The sequence below is a fragment of the Artibeus jamaicensis genome, unplaced genomic scaffold (assembly GCF_021234435.1).
Source record: "Artibeus jamaicensis isolate MK-2021 breed Jamaican fruit bat unplaced genomic scaffold, CSHL_Jam_final contig_935, whole genome shotgun sequence".
NCBI classification, from domain to species: Eukaryota; Metazoa; Chordata; class Mammalia; order Chiroptera; family Phyllostomidae; genus Artibeus; species Artibeus jamaicensis.
Genome location: NW_026522016.1, coordinates 1,853,285 through 1,868,726, shown reverse-complemented (window position 1 = coordinate 1,868,726; position 15,442 = coordinate 1,853,285). Strand labels below are relative to the sequence as shown.

Here is a 15,442-nt window from a genome sequence, read left to right as displayed (position 1 = left end):
CCAACCTGGTTGTGTAAAGTGTGTTTATAGATTGAACTGTGTCCCCACAAAATGCACATGCTGAAGCCTTTTCTACCAACATGACTGTATTTGGAGATAGGACCCTTAAAGAAGTAACTAGGTTTAGAGAGATCATAGAGTGGGGTCCTCATCTAATGTAATTGGCACCCTTATCAGAGGGAGACAACGAGGTGTGTGCATACAGAGAAAAGACCATGGAAGGACACAGCAGGAAGACAGCCAGCCACCTGCGAGCCAGGGAGAGGCCTCAGGAGAAACCAGACCTGCCAAGACCTTCATCTTGGACTCCCGCCTCCAGAACTGTGAGAAAATGTATTTCCGTGTTTAAGTCACCCAGTTTGTGGCATTTTGTTATGGTAACCTTAGCAAACTAATACAAGTATATAAAGTAACGGGACTAATTTCATAAGCTCCATGTAAAAATTATTTTTAAATACTTGATTGTAATTCACTGTGTATTGTTTTTAGACACATGACTATTTGAATACTAAACAGTTTGCTACTTCTACACTTCTACTGATCACCCACCACAAACCCTGTTATCAGATAATCAATACTTATTTATAGAATTTGAACATTAAATTCCTATTTCAGAAGAAAGATAACACATAAGTGAATGTATAGAGCATGCAGTAAAGTCAAGTGAAAGTGAAGAAAATTAGTCTCTTTGTCAAGGCTGACCATCTGTTTTACTTAATTCCTTGTTTGATTTTGGCAATGAAGATCAGACTACCAGCAGTAGCTTTATGAGCCAACTCCAGGCCTGCTCATTTGGCAAACATGGTTATTTCCCAAATAGCAACAAACACAATCACCAGAGTATTTCTTATAGAAAAATAATAAAATAAAGTAAAAAACACCAACTTATGTTAACAGGAAAAAATCTAGTGTTACCTACCTAACATTATACTGGCTCCACAAACTACACTGTAAGAGAATGTGACAACTTCCTTAATGTCACAAGTAATGCCAATGAAAATCAAGCACACAAAATAAAACAAAAGCAAACAAAATCTTAACATATTGCCTTTTTAGAGGGTCAGCTCATAACTTGGCAGTATATTTCCATTTCCTCTTTAGAACCTAAATCTCTTCAGAGTAATTTGACTATCTGCTTAAGCTTCTGTGAAAAAATTACTATATATTAACTGCTAAATGATAACTATAAATAAATGAATCTGTGTTTGTTTTCCATTGACATATGAAGAATTCAACTCATATTGAGAGTAAATGAGATTTTCTGAGCTGAAGCATTATGTATTTTGGTTCCAGAAATTTTCATAATTTAAAATGAGAATAATTATTTACTTTTTGTTGTTTCTTCACTTATTTACATATTTCTACCTTACAGATATATGTGTACACATGAATGCCTGTATTAAGTATCTGTGTATATGTAACATATCAGTAGCAATAGTATATATACAATATATACATATATTACACATACATATACATTTTATGTTACAAGGTCTGTCCAGAAGTTATCCAGGCTTGTGATATGAAAAATAGAGCCCTGGCTGGTGTAGCTCAGTGGACTGAGCACTGGCCTACAAATCAAAGGATCATGGTTTGATTCCCAGTCAGGGCACATGCCTGGTTTGCAGGCCAGTTCCCACCAGGGGACACACAAGAGGCAACCATACATTGATATTACTCTCCCTCTCTCCCTCCCTTTCCCTCTAAAGATAAATAAAATCTTTTAAAAATCTAAAAAAAAGAAACATAGAGACATTTATTTAAAAAGATAGAAGATGCAAGAAGCATTGTACATAGGACAATGACACCTCAATCCCCTTCAAAGTAGGCACTTTGGAATCTCACACAGTTCTCCCAGTTGTCATCACCTGACCATCAGTATTTTCCTGACTCTCATTGTTGGTGTCAAATCTCTTTGCTTTCTGAGGTGATTTTTGGGAAAAGCCGGAAGCCACAGGTTGCCAAACCTGGGCTGTAGGGGGACTGAGTCACCTGGATGATTTGATGTTTTGCCAAAAAACTTGTACAAGATGTGATACATGAGTGGGTGCATTGCTGCGGTGAATCTGCCAGTCACCAGTTGCCCGTAGCTGTGGCCTTCTGAATCATCCGAATAGTTTCCACAGAAGAATGTTCAAGCTGGATGCAAAATTTGGTGCAGATTCTTTGCTTTACTCGCTCAGTCATTTTGAATGTGACAGCCACGCAGTCAGTACACATGCTCACTCAACAGCATCCACCACCCCCACTGACTAATGCAGTGAATTGTCACTGTTCACACATGCGCATTCCAGTCCACTCTCCTTGGCTGCCAGATTACACTGATGTTGCACAAACCGTTCTCATTATATTAACAATGGCTGGGCTTTTTCTAGACAGACCTTTTATACATGCATGTAGATAAAAGCAATGAGAAAGATATTTTTCAATGTAATTTGACAATTAGAACTGACAAAATATAAACACGAAATGAAATGGCATGAGAAGAACATTTAACTAACTTCACAATACTAAAATAATGATTTTATGAAAAATTAGTCAATGTTCTCTCAAAATGATGATGGCTGTCCTTTTTAAGAGAAAAATAATATGACCACTTATCATACATAAGAGTTTTTGCTTAAAAGATAAATGTAAAAAAAATAAGCAATCTCTCATTTATAGGTATTCAGTAGACACACAAAAGAAGAAAGAGACTATTGGGTGGGCTGCAGTGAACAGTACTCATTACATAGTTAAAGCCTATTTGAAAGCTCCTTTCTGTAGTTAGGCTTTTATTCTGTTTAACAGCTTTCTTTATTGTACTCTTTCCAGCATTTTACTCCAGCACCAGGCTCCTGATTTTTATGCCAGAGGCTATATCCAGCATAAGAATAGAGTCAATATTTGGCAAAATATATATCAGAGAAAAACCCCTTTGTGGAGTGTGGAGTTTTGCCTTTTTAGTCAAGTTGATGCTATTTGGTTAAGGTTCTAATTAATTATGATAAATAGAAAAGGTAGAAATTCAGCATATGCCTTCAGCCTAACTGTGGCTTCACAGCTAGAGGTACTCTACTAAAATACTCCTGATTTAAAATTTTTTGGATAACATTTATCATGCTAAGCAAGCATATTCTTGAGTCAACCTTTTTACTTGTATATTTCAGATCAATGTAGTTTAAGTTCTTAAGAACAAAATGTACCAATAGCCCAGTACTTATCTATCATTGTGTCAAATATCTCATAGTTGCTGTTACTGGTATGATGTAACTTTGCGGTAATGACACATTCACCATGGTTTTGCCCTATGGTAGTACTTAAACAAAAGTTATACTACCGATGCTCTACTTTTCCTTATCTCTCCTCCGAGATTTATTTTAAGGCTCTAATGATATTTTAAATATTATGATATATGAAATAATCCTATAATTCATTATTCAAAATTAACTATTGTGGTTTAAGCAGTATTTTCAAAAGCAAAACAAAGTTCACAGAATGCAACCACCAAATTCAATAATTACAGAGTAAGTTAAGTATTGATATTTCTCATTATAAAAAAAAACTTATGTACTGATTGGAAAGAAATACTTGCATGATGCAGTGATCGTGAAGGTCAACCTTGTTCTCGCGGTGTTACCTACTAGGATTGGGAACTTAATCTCCTAGATCTTTAAAATAAAGTTAACAAGAATATCAAGTAAAACATTAAGTCCTATCTTCTTTTTAAAAATAAATATGTGTTTCAAGGCTCTCTCTTATTTTATATTGTTGGTATCATTACCCCAAGTAAAGGCACATATTTTCTCACACCTGAAATATTGCAAAATTATTTTAACTTTTCATTGCCTTTTAATCTCTCTCTTTTCTGTCAGTCCTGTATTAAACAGAGAACACTTTAAATGATAATTATATATAACTTAATGAAAAAAGACAGTTTTAGGCACAAAAGTGGTTGGTCATATTATTTTTCTCTTAATTATTTGCCGAGCTTTAGGCCTGGCTAAGTGACTGGTGATGGATTGTTTGTTTATTTTTCCCTAGATCTGTTGAAAATGGGCAAAAGCTGCAGTTAAGGACAAAAGAGCCATCTGCAAAAAGCAGAGACAATTTGTTGGAGGAACTCAGCTGCTGCTAATCCACAGTGGTTGGGCATGGAGGAAAAGTGGGTGAATAAATACTATAACTACTTCTTTTGTCCACCATCTAATATCCTGCTAATGCTTCCCATGAATTAAATTCAACTTGAGGCAAGAAGGTGAAAGAACCTGGTGATACAGTTCACAGAAAGCAGCCTTTCAGCATATGGCACATGCAAAAGAGGCAAAGGCAAGAGGGCTAGAACTCCCTCCAGTTAAGATTTCCAGTAATTTTTTTTTATCTCACATATTTCTTCTCCCATAAATAACAATCAATGAAAACCATTCCCTGGAAAATACAGCGTAAACTATATAGCCTGACTAAAACATGTATCTTCAGAAAACAGGTTCAAGATGCTTATGAATACTCTCTTCTGAGACACGCTGATATTAGCAATTTCCCCTAGTATCTTCCTAGAAGGGTAATATACAAGACATGTACAGAAGCTGGAATAGAATTAAAGTAGATAGTGGAAACCAAAAGGAAGTAATGAAACAAAGGAGTAAAACCAATTAGCATGGAAGAAATGCTGTGAGATGAAACAAAGACTTCAGAAAGAGTGTAGGCTGGTAAACAGATGTGCAATTAGATGAGAGAAGGAAGTGGTCTAAACATGCAGAGGCAGGTGTTCCTGACAGAGGTCAGTGGGCAGGTGAAAATGGTTTCTACTGGAGAGTAACAGAAAAGAGTGGGTAGGCGGGAAAATGGCCACAGTGTGAATTTCCAGAGAAGGCTTTACTTAACATATACCCCATCAAAAAAAAAGAGTGTGTTTTATGTAAATTGAGGGCCAAGAGATTTTTTCTTTGTCAGTAATTATGCATCCCCTTCAGAATTATTTGTAGAATATTTATTAAAATAATTACTTCCTCTGAACCATCTACAAAAGGATACAAAATGTTCCATCTAAACATTTGCCTCCAAGAATATTTTTCCTGCCCACTCTTTCCTAAAACCCCACTTAAATGGCAACCAGGCCACTGGCTCCAAAATCCATTTTTCAAAATGAGTAAAAGCATTAAGAAATGGCAGGAACATTAAAGATAGCCAACATTTCCAAATATTATTATAAATTGTTCAAAATTTATATTTTCCAGTAAAAATTTTCATAATCTTTCAAAAAATTATGCACCAAGTAACTCTGAATGGGAGAAGAAGTAAAGTTCTTCCATTTAGCGAATGTGTAATGTACAGCAGATGAGAGCTGACCCTTCCTAGCAGTCTATTAAATGAGGCTGCCTTCTGAATACTACACTGATCAGATGTCCAAACAATAATTGTGTGCCCCTTCTTAGTGAGTAGTTCACACTAAACACTTAAATGTGTAGGAAATAAGTTTTTAAAATAAATGTAATATTTCAAGGCAAAATATATAAATTATTTGGCACTCTTGTTTAAATTAAAGCCATTATTAAGAAGCTAAAGGCATTCTTTGTCCATTTTTTCTCGTATTTCTTGCCTACTTTGTCCACATTATTGTATCGAATAATAAGTACTTTTGGTATAGATTAGGAATATTTAGTTTAATGTAATTCAATCTCTTTCCCCCCCCTCACTTATAATTTTTAAATTATTCATAATAAAATTTGAATATGGTCATTTTAATACTTAACATTTAAAAAGAATATTTCTGTCCTGGCTGGGTGGCTCCACTGGTTGGAGCATTGTCCTGTACACAAAAAGTTGCAGGTTCGACCCCCAGTCAAGGCACAAACCTAGGTTGCCTGTTTGAATCCCTCTGGTCAGGGTGCCTATTGGAGGCAACCTATTGATGTCTCTGTCTCACTTTGGTGTTTCTCTCTATCTCTCTTCCTCTCTCTTTAAAATTAATAAATGTATCCTTGGATGAGGATTAATTTTTAAATAAAAAGAATATTCTTGTTAATGAATGTGAGAATGTAAGAAGCAGATAATGAAAATTATAGTACCTTTGTTTCAAAAACTAGCCTGTGCCTATAAATATCTTTCCTCAATGATGATACAGCTCTCCAGTCTCTGAAGTAAACAAAGCAACATTGTTCATGTCCTTGGTGAAGATACTTTGTTGCAAAAGTCTCTAGGCTTTTCTGCTGGTGGTAAAACCCTTCACACACATTTGAAAATGTGTCTGCAGAGCCAACCATAATAATTAATATGAGGTATGATATTCCACACACATAGGCATTAGGAAAATTTTTGTTAGACAGTTTTAATGGAACCTGAAGCCTTTGAAAAGCACTTTTCATTTGGGAAAGATACCAAGTAGAGACATTTACATGAGTTTAACAACTGGTTTCCCACATTTTTATAATTCTAAATATGCCTGTAGAATAAAAACAGTTGAGTGTACTGTCTTACAAACATTTTCAAATGCATTGTAGGTTAGTACTGGGAATAAGTAAGGATAAATGAGAAAAGAAGAATAGTCCTTCCTTATTCTAGTTTCAACCCCACAAATTCCTTTAAGATATGTTAGAAAAGTAGAAAGAATGTTTGATTAAAAGTTCTAAGCTATGGAAGAAAAATTGAACTAGGGTGCATTAAAACCTAAATTAGAGAGTAAACTGGACCAAAGCCAAGTCTATCAATGCCCCATTGTGTCACATTTGGGACAGATAATGTTCTCGAAAGTGTCTGAAATTCATACTATGAAAACATTTAATATGTCACCATTTAAAAATTCTATATGGAACATATATGACATCTTTAAAATATTACTATATTTAAACACACAATTTAATGTAGCATGTCTTATTCAAGGGACAAAACTAAAATACATGATGGACCCTGAAATTCTAAGAATGTTTAGGAACAACAGTTAATTTCAATTTATTTTACTGGTTCAGGAACACTTCTATAGAAACTGAATTGCATTTTTCTTCCTTCCATTAACTTTTATTGTATTGTAAATAGCAGCACATCATCATCATTAGCATAAAATAGCCTGTGAAGTCTCCTGTTTCTAATGGACTATGAATGATAGGAATTTTTCAAAGTATTAAATGAATATCAAACCAAGAAATAAACACTCAAGAATATTGTAAAATGAGAGGATGGCATTCATTTGCTTCCCTACACTTTTTCTAGTGGACTTCAGCAGATATTTAAATTTTCTAAATACCCAAATGCAAAAGCCATGACTTTCAGATTATATGAACACAAAGCACTCCCTCTGTGTTTTAAACTGTTTTCTTCCCCATTCAGAATTTAAAAAAAAAAAAAAAAACCTTTAAATATATTTTATGCTCTTTCATTAGGAACATGCTGAGATCTGGATTCCTTTTCTTTTTTTTAAAGATTTTATTTATTTATTTTTAGAGAGAGGGGAAGGGAGGGAAGAAGAGAGAGAGAGAAACACCAATGTGTGGTTGCCTCTCACACGGCCCCCACTGGGGACCTGGCCCACAGCCCAGGCGTGTGCCCTGACTGGGAATCAAACTAGCAACCCTTTGGTTCACAGCCCATGCTCAATTCACCGTGCTACATCAGCCAGAGCTGGATTCCTTTTCCAATGTGATTTAGGCAATAACTGCCTGGGTTATGATTTGGGTTTTTAAATCCAAACAGAACTGCCCCGTCACAACACACTGTGGTTCCCAGAGCAGAAATGAACAATAGAGTTGTACTACACTACTCTTCAGTGTGAGGATCTTCCAGGGAAGGGGTGTTGAAACCAATAACGAGCCACAGTCAACATTAACTGCATGGAGTTTTAGACAGTTTGTCCACAAAATAAGAGACAGTTCAGTGATAAACTATAGTTTAGAGGCATATGCAACCGTTGCTCTTCAAAGAAATTAGCGGATGTATGAGTATGTTTTTTGAGTATGCAAGGATAAAATATGCACATGACTAACTGATTTAACACAAGGCTAAATCATTCAGTGATATGGAATATTCTGGAAAAAATACTAGAATGAATAGATTTTAAAGCTCAAGGTCAAAGATACCTTTTCTTAGTTCACTGTTTTGTCATTTCTATTCACGCAGTATTTTCAGTATTTTTTGAAAAAATAACTACATGTAAAATATATCTCAAGTTCAGCAGCACAACTAACAGAATGTGGAGAAACTACATCTGAATTTATATACTTTGATACAAGCAAACAGATTGAAATTGTGGCCTAAACAGAATTTTCTGATATTTAATTGTCTTTCATTAAAAGGCAAATGGAATCTCTAGGTTAAGGTAGGTATGTAAAGTTATTGCTAAAATTTCTCTCTAGAGTTATTTGAAACCTATATTATAGACATTCCACTTAGAGAAGGTAATCTTTTTTGAAATGCATAATACTAATGACCGAAAATGTTTACCATGGCCCAATTTCAGAAATTCTGTGACATGAATCTCTAAATAAGATGTAAAATCCTTGGATGGGCAGGAGATGTAGTTAATTTGGAATAGCAAACTGTTACAGCAAACTGTCCCACTGAACCAGGGGGTCTACTTTTAAGGATCATTATTGCTCTCTTCAATCCCTCAAACAACAACAAATTGTATTTAATAAGACAAATGCTTTTTATAGGAATTGTGTTATATTGACTTACATTTTTATTCGCTTCTCTATATTTTGCAATTTATCTATGATCCACTACTTAACCTGAAGAAATTCAGGTATGCACATACCTCTATGTGTATGGCTGTGGATTTATGCTGCAACTATTAATATTAGAAATTATAACAAGTAGGCAACAACCTTTATCATCTGTTCAAAAGCAAGGAGATGTCAATAATGGAAAGCAAACAGGCTTTGGGACCAGTTAGATCTTCATTGTTCAAATTCTGATTCTTCTGATTACCAGCAATTTGACCTTGGAGAAATTACTTACTCTCTTTAAACCTATTTACTTGCAGCAAAATGGCTCTAATGCTGCTTATAGCATAGTATTCCCTGATGGAATAACTATAAGAGCATGTATAGCATCAAATGAGGTTTCTTGAACCCAGTAGGCTTCCAATAAAAGCATCAATTATAATAGGATGGCTCCAGTTCTTAGATCCCAGTAGTAGACTGAGAAAAATTTCACTGAAAGCCGAAAAATGAAATAGTATATGCAAAGCATCCAATAAAATGTAATGCTCGAGAAAATAGGTTTTCTCCTCTTGTTGATTTGATCAGTTCACAAGTGTTCAACAGTAAAAGATGTGAATAGCTCTTGGAAGAGCGCTCAAAGAAATAAGTATTGTGTTGGCAATATGAGATTTTCATCAAATGTCCAACCTCTCTCAGGCTTAAATTGAAGATAAACCTGAAGTCAAAACCTTTGGATTTAGCCAAGTTTCTGAAAGTGTTGTGTAATCCGCCTAACACAGAATTTGAGTTCTAGAATTCCCCTTTGATGTCTTCTTCTCCAACATCCTGATTTTGATAGATGGGGCCCAGGGAAGTTACACACACTTTTCATGGTTCAAAGCTGTTTAGCAATCCATCTCATCTAACCAACCCTCATCTCCAGGTTTCCCATGCTTTCCTTAATAACCTAAGGGTTTGTTTTCTCCATTCTGAAAATGTGCTTTCACTTAAAAATCTGCACACCACCAAAGGTTTATCACTTCTTATCCAAATTACCAGTATTTTCAGACCATAAGACACACCTGGGTTTTAGAGGAGGAAAATAGGGAAAAAATTGTAGCAAAAAATGTGCTAAAATATTTAATAACATAAATAACATAATATTTTACCAATGTAAATATAAACAGAACATAGCAGCATCAATAACAAACATTATTCTTCACAAATTTTGGGGGGAAAGTGCATCTTATAGTCTGAAAAGCATGGTCAAAGCCTAAGTCAGTCAGAAGAATTGTGGCTTAGGAGTGGTTAGAAACCAGTCCCAAGTACATAGACATATAAGGAAAATATAATTCCTATTTAGAATTATTTGTTTTTATAAAAAGACATGTATAAACTTAAAAATCAAACATTTCAATCCAAAGAACATGAAATGTTCAAGCATTCCACTGAACATATTTTATACCTCAAGAGAAAATAGAAAATGAGAGATTCACTCAGGTGTAACCTTACTTATAGGTAAACTATCATTTGTTCTGAAATGCTTTTTAGGAAAAGATGCCATTGCACATCCTTAGGATTTCTTTGCTGTGGAATCTTTTGTTGAAATTAATGTACCACTCATCAGAAAAGAGCTTTTTAAGATGAATCCCTACATTATGTTCAGTATTTATATATATATTATTCTTTTTTATTGTTCAAGTACAGTTGTCTCCATTTCCCCCCACCACTTCCTCTGTTCTACCCATCCTGGACTCCTATCTCTTAATTCTTTAGAAAATTTATAATTGTACATGAAATTAATAAGTCATGACAACAGAGGTCTTCTTTCCTCTCTAAGTAAGTAATACTATAAATCTTTCACTTAATATTTGCAACCCAACCACCCATAATTCTGCTATTCTAAGCTTATAGATCTTTCCTCTTTATTTTGTTAAATAACTATTGAACACAAACCTTTATCCCCATTCCCATAGCTATAATCACTTCAAGTATTTTCTCCTAAAATATTTTAACAGCCTCTAAATTGGTTGCCCTTCCAGGGTCTTTTCATTTTCCATGCTGTTGTCAAATCTAATAATAGCACTCTATCAACTAAACACCATCCATGCCTCCCTATGACCTAAAGGATAAATTCCAAATTGCTTAGCACACAAGCCCTGTCACACTCTGTCCCCAATTTGCCCTTGTTTATCTAGTGTATTATCTCCCTCTTGTACTACCAGGCATAGCCAAATTGTGTAAACCCTATGCTGTTTCAAGACTCAATTACATCTTTGCAATTGCTATTCCCTCTGTGTGAAGATCCTTCCTGTATTTGTCCATATGGAGAGCCTGTCCTATGTCTCTCAAACTTCTCAAAGGACCCCTCGCTTTAGCAAAGACTTCCTTATTTCTACCTGCATTTTTACAGTATTTTGCATATACCTCTAACCTCAATCTGATTTACATTTTATCTGCATATCTGTTTTTTTCAATTAAACTGAAAGTGCTTAAAAGACAGACACTTCATTTGTGTAGTTCCAGGCCCTAGCATAACTTGTAGCATGATAAATAAATAAATACATAAATAAATAAATCAGTAAATGTTTGTTGAATGAGTAAGTGAATGAATAAATGGGTAGATCAAAAGAGAAGAAATCAAAGAATTTTTTTAAGATTTTATTTATTCATTTTTAGAGAAAGGAGAAGAGAAGGAGAGAAATATCAGTATGTGGTTGTCTCCTGAGTGCACCCTATTGGGGACCTGGCCCACAATTCAGGCATGTGCCCTGAATGGGAATATAACTGGCAACCCTTTGGTTCACAGCCCATGCTCCAGCCACTGAGCCACAGCAACCAGGGCAGAATTTTTTTAAAAATCAATGAAAATTGGATTTAAAATAAACTGATCCAGTTACCCAGTAGCTTGCATAGTATTCTATTATATTAAATTATTATTATTATATTTTATAATATAATAAAATTCTTGGAGTAAAAACAATAGAATGATATGCACAGGCTTTAAGTAGAGACTCATTTGACTAAGATCAGACCTTAATGTTCCTAAACTAGCAAATTGTCTAATTTATTATTATTTTAATTTTTGCAGTGCCGTATTTGGGCTTGATAGAAAAGTGGGTAGGATAGAAGAGGTACAAAAAGGATACTGGGAATAACCAAGCATATTGCAAGTCAGATGTACCTCAAAAGTAAACTGCTTTAATATTTAGGGCACAGAATTCAGAACCTTAAAATAAATGACCTTTGGATGGGCAAATAACAACAAAAAAGATGCTTCATTTATGCAATTAATGCATGGTTTAAATCAGAACATATACAGGGTAAATCTTCTGAAATGTAAAGTGCAATTCAGTTTAATTTTTCTGCCTTATTAAAAGTTGACCTATGATAAAGGACCATAGTGCTGAAATTTCTCATACATCTTTCATATTTTCAAATTACTTTGTCAGTACTGATATATCCCACTCTGCTGATGGGCTCTGGCTCCAGTTTTAATATATAGAATAAATGAGAACAATAATGCTAGTTTAGTTAAGAGGACAAAGAAGTCAGCGACCAAACTAATAAACAAGTTATTGGTGATATGTCTCATTTTCTACCTCCGAATATATACCTAGAAGATAAGGGCATTCTTTGTGTTTTTGTGGATCAAATGCAAAGAGTGGGAAAGTCTTGTTCCTCTTTTCAGACATGGTAAATAAATGGATCTTTTTTCCACTGGATGTGGAATTGGCATAATTGAGACTGCTTACAATTAGTAGCTCATTAGTAACTACCAGGTGATTATTGGCTTACATTCAAATATTGGCAGATGCCTGATAAGACACTTAATGAATTTTTCATTAGGCTTCCTCAGAAAGCCTATAGGAGAAAATATTTCTGAAGGCAGCAACTCTTCACTTTCCTTCCTCCACCCTATCCTTAAGCTACAAGGTATTTTCAAAATCAAATTTTAAAATGTTAACATCATACCTTCTGACTTGTCAATTAAATATTTCACTCTTTAATAGATTTAGTACTATTTTCTCGTTTTATATATATGAGGAATATATAGTATATATATATATATATATATATACTATATATCCCTCTACCCAAAGTTAATGCCAGTTCTATGATTAAGGAATACTTCATTTACAATTATTAAATTTTGCATTAAGTTTTCAAAGCATTAGTCACCTACATATCTGACATAATTTTTAAATAATGAGTAGGGGATGGAATCAATAGTGTTTAATAGACACTATTAAACACTTTTAACTATAGTTGTTGTTATTTAAGCAGTAAGATTTAAATAAAATAAGTACGTATTTGATGCTGTAATAGCTGGCCAAAATTTGTTTACATTTTATTGTGCAATAAAATTTTAGTATTGCACAATACTAAAAATGAAGAAAGTAATATATTCACAACAACTTAGTATTGTATACGTATGCTAAAAACAGGTTCATGGTTACACGGGTAAAATAATGATTGCAGCAATAAAAGAAAATAATATCATCTAAAGATGTTGCAAAATATTACATTATTGATTTTTTGGAGGAGATATAACTGCTAAATACACAAAGTGTGATTTTTGACTTGTCAACATTATTTTTGCTGTAATTAAAATCCTAATGTGATCTTTAACTCATTTTTACTCAGATTACATCCTGATGAATTTCTTTATAATTGGAGTGCCAATAGCTAAAGGAGTGACTTATTCAACTATACTTGTCATAACTGATTCTTCTTGTCCTTAAAAAAGAACTTCTGAACCTGTGAAAATTTTTAGGTAGAAGGATATGTTTGTTGAAAGGAACATGGGCAAAATTTTGAAGTGGTACAACTTCAGTAAGATTTATTTATTCATTCATTTAAATGTATTTATTTATTTAGTGGTCTCATCCTTCTCAGGACTCCTTCTCGGGCCTCACACTCTTTCTCATCCCCCCTTCCTGTCCCTCCTCCACGGGTTTTGCTCTAAGCTCATTGCAGAGAAGAAAACAGTCCGACAAGCTAAACCATGCTAATGTGTAGGCTCTCTTTGGAGTCTTTCTGTGAAAGTTGTACTTCATGAGATATTTGAAGATGTAAACACCTAATAGCAAAGGTGACAATAGGTCATTCAAGATAAACAGAAACTTTTTTTTTTATTTAGGGAAAATCTAATCCTTAAAAAGCTACCTAGATCTAAAATATTTTGAAGGTTCATTTGAATTGTTTATGATTGTTGTTGTATCCATTTCCTTTTCGTCTATGCCCTTCTTCTTTATTATGTCATTCTCCATTGCTCTTCTCAGTTCCCTCATCCTCACCACTTCTTTCTCTGGGACTTCTCACCCATCTCTAATTTTAGTGCCACCTCCCTCATATTCCACTGCTTCATTTGTTTCATACTTAGAGTTTTTATATTCATTCATATTCATATCATACATATTCCTAAATGTTACTCTAATTTTAAAGCTGTTTCCGCATTAGTTTTCATTGCCATTGTTGATTAGAAACACTAAGTTTAATTATGTATATAATATAATTGATAACTTTAAAATAATATTGCTTCACTGTCCTTAAAAAACTATACTTCGACTTGGTGTTCTGAGAAAACTTAACCCTATCAGATTGCAATAATAGGCTTATGTTTACACAGTAAAACTCTTCTATTTCAATTTAATTGAAATACATGTTTATATAAACTTATAAAAATATTGTTCATTTATTGTAAAAACTATTTAGAAAAGTAAAATTAGAGAAAATCTGAAGTGTCAAAATAATATGTATGCATGATTATAGAAGTTCTGAATAAATATATCTAATTTCTTATTTACCAATATCATCATGGAATACAATAATTAACATTAAATTAAGAAATGCATTTGATGAAAGTATACATAATGAATATGTGCATGCTTTTTTCTAAATAAATATTTTAGTCAGTGGTGAAATACTGAATTATTTGTATTACTAGACCAACCTTTATGTCTGTGAGATCCATCCATGTTGCTAAATTCAATGTGATTTTCATCTGCCCAGTAGAGTCTATGGTTTACATAGTCTATAGTTAGTGCCATAGGTCTAGAAATCTTGGTTTCGATAACAACACTCTGATTGGTCCCATCCATTCCAACACGGCCAATGTGAGGGTATTCACAGCAGTCAATCCAATACAAATACCTAGGAAAGAAAACCAATAGTCATTTTGTTTTCAGACACTTCAGGAGTAAAACCTCGCACAAAATTTCATGTCTTTGCTTAGCTATTCCCATAATGAATTTTTGGTATTTGTTTGAATAGCAGCTTAAAAGAAACATACTTCAACCCAACCCTCTACAGTCAATTAATATTCGACAAAGGGGGCAGTAACATAAAATGGAGTAAAGATAGCCTCTTCAGCAAATGGTGTTGGGAGAACTGGACAGCTACGTGCAAAAAAATGAAACTTGAGCACCAACTTACACCATACACCAAAATAAATTCAAGGTGGATAAAAGACTTAAATATAAGCCATGACACCATTAAAGTCCTAGAGGAGAACATTGGCAAGAAAATCTCAGATATTCCACGCAGCAACATTTTTACGGATATGTGCCCTAGAGCAAGGAATATAAAGGAAAGAATAAACAAATGGGATCTCATCAAAATAAAAAGCTTCTGCATGGCTAAAGAAAACAGTATTAAATTAAAAAGACAACCAACTGTATGGGAAAACATATTTGCCAATGATACCTCAGACAAAGGTTTAATCTCCAAAATATACAAAGAACTTACACGACTCCACTCTAAGAAGACACCCAACCCAATTAAAAAATGGGAAAAGGACTTGAACAAACACTTCTCCAAGGAGGACA

General features: G+C 34.0%; 1 protein-coding gene across 1 annotated transcript in view; it reads right to left on the bottom strand.

The window, feature by feature from the left end:
- The window catches only part of LRP1B (LDL receptor related protein 1B), a 1,762,610-nt gene that overhangs the window by 207,700 nt on the left and 1,539,468 nt on the right, over positions 1–15,442 (bottom strand). The window contains exon 61 of the mRNA XM_053655128.1: positions 14,569–14,768. Within this exon, the coding sequence (XP_053511103.1) occupies positions 14,569–14,768 (200 nt within the window). The remainder of the gene's footprint in view (positions 1–14,568; positions 14,769–15,442) is intronic.